Below are 4,339 nucleotides of genomic sequence, written 5' to 3'. Positions count from 1 at the left end.
AAGAAAGAGTCCCACACACAGACACAGGGAAAAGGGATCCATCATGTTGAATCCCAGCCTGTGGGGGGGACAAGCAAGCACTCACTCACCCGAAGGGGGTTGGGTTAGGGTGGGACTGGGGGCTGGTCAGGGAGTGGACCAAAGACCTCCTTCACAAGGTGGGCCTGGGGGGTGCTGAGTGAATCAGGGAGGCTGAACCCGAAGGGGACACAGAGCAGGGCCGACGCAGCCAGGGGGTTGGAGGGAGGAGGTGGCTCCCAAAATGGCTGACACGAGGGTGTGGTTCAGAGATGGACGACCCCCCCCCACCTGGCTCCGGAGAGCTTAGCGCAGCCATCGTGGAGAGATCCTGGCAACTTTACAAGGAGGCGGACACAGAGTGGGGAACCCAATGGGCAGCTGACCATTGGGGGAGGAGCTCCCCCTCAAACCCTGTGGCAACCAAGTCTGGGGCAGGGGGAGGAAGGGAGGCGGGCACCGAGAGTCCAACCACACAACGCCAGCTGGTCAGCCCCCCCCCCCCCCCCACCAACTTTGAGAATTTACCTCAAGTTTCAGGCCAAAAGGCTCAGTGTGGGCCAGAGGGAGAACTGCCACTTTGGTAATCTTGTACATCTTGTGGCTGCCTGGCACCGTGCCAACCAAGCCTTTCTGCTGGATCAGGATCAGAAAGCACTCCAAATCTACAAAACAAAAACCCAACAAGGAGGGGCATCATGGCCATGTCCCTGCCCCCCCCACACACACACATACGGTGCCACGTTCCTGCATCTCCTCCCCCGACCCACTGCCCCCGGGGCACATGGCTGGCACTCCCAATGGGTGCTGGTCTCTTGGGCCGTCTGTTGCTCTCTCTCTCTCTCTCTCATTCTACCTCGCCCTTTCTCCACCCTCATTTTGCGAGGACTTGAATATGAAAGCAGGGATGTTCTCCTGAGGCCCAATCAGGCTCTGGTCAGAACACACTCGGAGGATTGTGTACAGTTTTGGGCCCTCTATCTCAGGAAGGGTGGACAGGCCCTGGAGCGTGTTATGAGGAGGTTCACAATAATGGTCCCAGCAATGGAAAGCTTAACCTACGAGGGACGTTTGGGGACTCTGTTTCGAACTGTGAGGAACTCTTTGAAACATACAGAATACCGAATGGCCTGGACAGAGTAGATGTTGGGAAGATGTTTCCATTGGTTGGCAGAGACGGGTACCCAAGGGCACAGCCTGAGAGTGAAGGAAAGACCTTTGAGAACAGAGATAAGGAGAAACCTCTTCAGCCAGAGACTGGTGTCCCGATGGAATTCACTGCCACAGAAGGCCGTGGGGGGGGCAGGTCATTGAGTATATTTGAGACGGAGATAGATAGGTTCATGGGATCAAGGGTTGGGGGGGGGGGAGAAAGAAGGAGAACGGGGTTGAGAAACTTAGCAGCCATGATTGAGTGGCAGAACGGACTGGATGGGCTAATTTCTGCTTCAATGTCTCCTCATGATCTGCCCTCTCCTGTCCCGAGTGCAATCCAGCAGACACTGAGTTGGATCTTCCCCTCAGCCGTTGGAAATGGGACCGGGTGAGGCGTTCAGCCGTCCGACTGAAGACACTCCCAGCGGGCAGTGGAGGAAGCTGACTGACCTGGCACAAACACAACGCGGCACACAGCCCTCCAGGCCTGGCCTGGCCTGGCCTGGCCAGGCTCCCCATCAGGAAGACATTGTCGTTGCGCGATTCTGTCTGCCCCCCCGCCCTTTCGCCTCGCCGAACCCACGCTCCATCCAGTCGTGATTCGTGGCCAGAGGCAGCCAACTGCTCCCCCAGAGTCAGACGAGACCCCCAACGTGCCAGATTTTGCCCTCCATCCCCACCCACCTCCCCCACCTTTGGATCGTCTCTGCCTCCTCTCCCTGGTGGAGTGGAAAATGCCAGCGCAGGTGGGCCTCAGAGCTGGTCAACAGCACCGGGTGTTGCTGATTGTGCCAGCGTCTCTGACCGGCACACGATGGGTTCAATGTTCCTCGTTAATTTGGAGCGGTTGAGGCCCACGGCACGTGACCGGGCCTACCAGCCAAACCGTCGCCGTGGAAACCTTCAGGAGGAGGGTGGCTCTGACCCCGCCTCAGGGCCACCACCATCGGACAACACCAGTCCCACAACTCCCCGCCCCAGCCCAGCGATGGGTGAAAGGCCTATCACTGGGAGGGAACGCTCCCTTTGCCCTCACCACAGCCTTACTTGTCTGAAACTGGAACTTGCCCACGACACCCTCCACTAGGCCGAGACAGACCGCACTGGACAGGTCCACATCAGAAGCTGCCAGCAACAGGAGAAAGAGACCGTTTACGTTGGGTTAGATCTCCGGCGAAGCGAGCTGCAGAAAGCCACGACACTTCCAACTCCCCAGGCGTCCACTTCCTCTGGCAGTGACCGGGGCGCACAGCCATCGCGATAGTGATGATCTGTGGTCCGTCAGCACTCAACTCCCACGCGATTTACCCCAGACTCATTTTCAAAATACGGGCAGACCCTGACTGAGAATGGCTGCTGTGATCACCTGGCCAATAGACTGGATCCCAACTGCCCCACCTCAACGCAGTCTGAAGTGAAGGGACCGTTTTATCGGAAGACTTGGAAACTTGTGGATGGAGTCAGGCATCGTGAGACCTGTATGGCCTGTTTCCATTTACAAATGACGTATGGGGTTTGTCTGGGGAATAGCCAACTTGGGTGGGCGATGGGGCCAGACTCGGGAATATGCAAAGGAACGCGATTTTGACAGCTATTGGTCAGCAGCTGAAGAAAGGAATATGGATCGGGGAACAGCAAAGGTTGGAAAGCTCTCTCTGTCTCCCCATCACCTCAAAAGCAGCGCCCAGCCAGAAAACAAATGTCAGAAACCACCATTTGCTGAGATTGCCCTCATATTTCTTGGGTGCTGATGATCTCGGATCATGGTGGAGCAGTTCCGGGATTCTGAGGACTTTCTGAATTGTACAGCCTTAGTTTTTCCTTCCTGCTCTCTCGCACATGTGTTTGTGTGTGCACTGTGTACATTCGAGTAAACGTCAAACTCATTCAACCCTGAATCTTTGGTCTGAAAATCTGGAATTGTTCAGATAGCTCCTGTCAAATCCAACCCTCGTTCCTTTCAGATGACAGATCGACATTTGTGAGTCAAGGGACTGTCCTGTATGTAAAGGTTTGGAATGAGAGACAACAGAAAAATGGAAGAATTTGGCGCAAAAGATAAAGATGCATCGGGTCAGAGAGTGGTGACAAAACCCCTCTGTGTGCAGCTCAGCTGAAATCACGGAAGTGCACATGGAATTCAGTCATATACCTCATTGAGGTTTCCAAATCCCCTCATCATTTTGTCAAGAAATGTACCATGTTACTGTGACTTTAAGCCGTACTATATTTCTGGGTCACCTTTTGCCTGGATAAAACAAAACTTCCCAAATCGTATTGTTTCTGTGTCTTTAACAAACATCCATTGTGCTTTTCTCTCTCTCTCTCTGTTCATTCAGAGATCACGATTTTGGACTGCAGCATGAATTTCAGCCCCTCCAAAGTCACATCCATGTGATAGCTGACCCCATGAATTTCGATTAGATTCCCCTACAGCGTGGAAACAGGCCCTTCGGCCCAACCAGTCCACACCGACCCTCCGAAGAGTAACCCACCCAGACCCACTTCCCTCTGACTAATGTAATTAACTCTATGGGGCATTTTAGCATGGCCAATCCACCTGAACCTGAACATCCCTGAGCACTATGGGTAATTTAGCATGGCCAATCCACTCTAACCTGCACATCCCTGAGCACGATGGGTAATTTAGCATGGCCAATCCAGCCTAACCTGTACATCCCTGAGCACTATGGGTAATTTAGCATGGCAAATCCACCCGAACCTACACATTCCTGAGCACTATGGGTAATTTAGCATGGCCAATCCACCCAAACCTACACATCCCTGAGCACTATGGGTAATTTAGCATGACCAATCCACCCGAACCTGTACATCCCTGAGCACTATGGGTAACTTAGCATGGCCAATTCACCCTAACCTGTACATCCCTGAGCACTATGGGTAATTTAGCATGGCCAATCCACCCGAACCTGCACATCCCTGAGCACTATGGGTAATTTAGCACGGCCAATCCACCCTAACCTACACATTCCTGAGCACGATGGGGCAATTTAGCATAGCCAATCCACCCGAACCTGTACATCCCTGAGCACTATGGGTAACTTAGCATGGCCAATTCACCCTAACCTGTACATCCCTGAGCACTATGGGTAATTTAGCATGACCAATCCACCCGAACCTGTACATCCCTGAGCACTATGGGTAA

The 4,339-nt window shown here is 53.6% G+C and overlaps 1 protein-coding gene across 1 annotated transcript in view; it reads right to left on the bottom strand.

The window, feature by feature from the left end:
- Positions 1–463: 463 nt before the first annotated feature.
- The window catches only part of LOC122542960 (phosphatidylinositide phosphatase SAC2-like), a 9,212-nt gene continuing 5,336 nt past the window's right edge, over positions 464–4,339 (bottom strand). Inside the window, exons 2-3 of the mRNA XM_043681102.1 lie at positions 2,221–2,298; positions 464–683 (exon numbers count right to left, since the gene is read on the bottom strand). Coding sequence (XP_043537037.1) covers positions 508–683; positions 2,221–2,298 — 254 coding nt within the window. The 3' untranslated portion in view covers positions 464–507. The remainder of the gene's footprint in view (positions 684–2,220; positions 2,299–4,339) is intronic.

The sequence above is a fragment of the Chiloscyllium plagiosum genome, chromosome 42 (assembly GCF_004010195.1).
Source record: "Chiloscyllium plagiosum isolate BGI_BamShark_2017 chromosome 42, ASM401019v2, whole genome shotgun sequence".
NCBI classification, from domain to species: Eukaryota; Metazoa; Chordata; class Chondrichthyes; order Orectolobiformes; family Hemiscylliidae; genus Chiloscyllium; species Chiloscyllium plagiosum.
The sequence above is the reverse complement of the archived record's forward strand: the minus strand, read 5'-3'. Positions and strand labels throughout refer to the sequence as shown.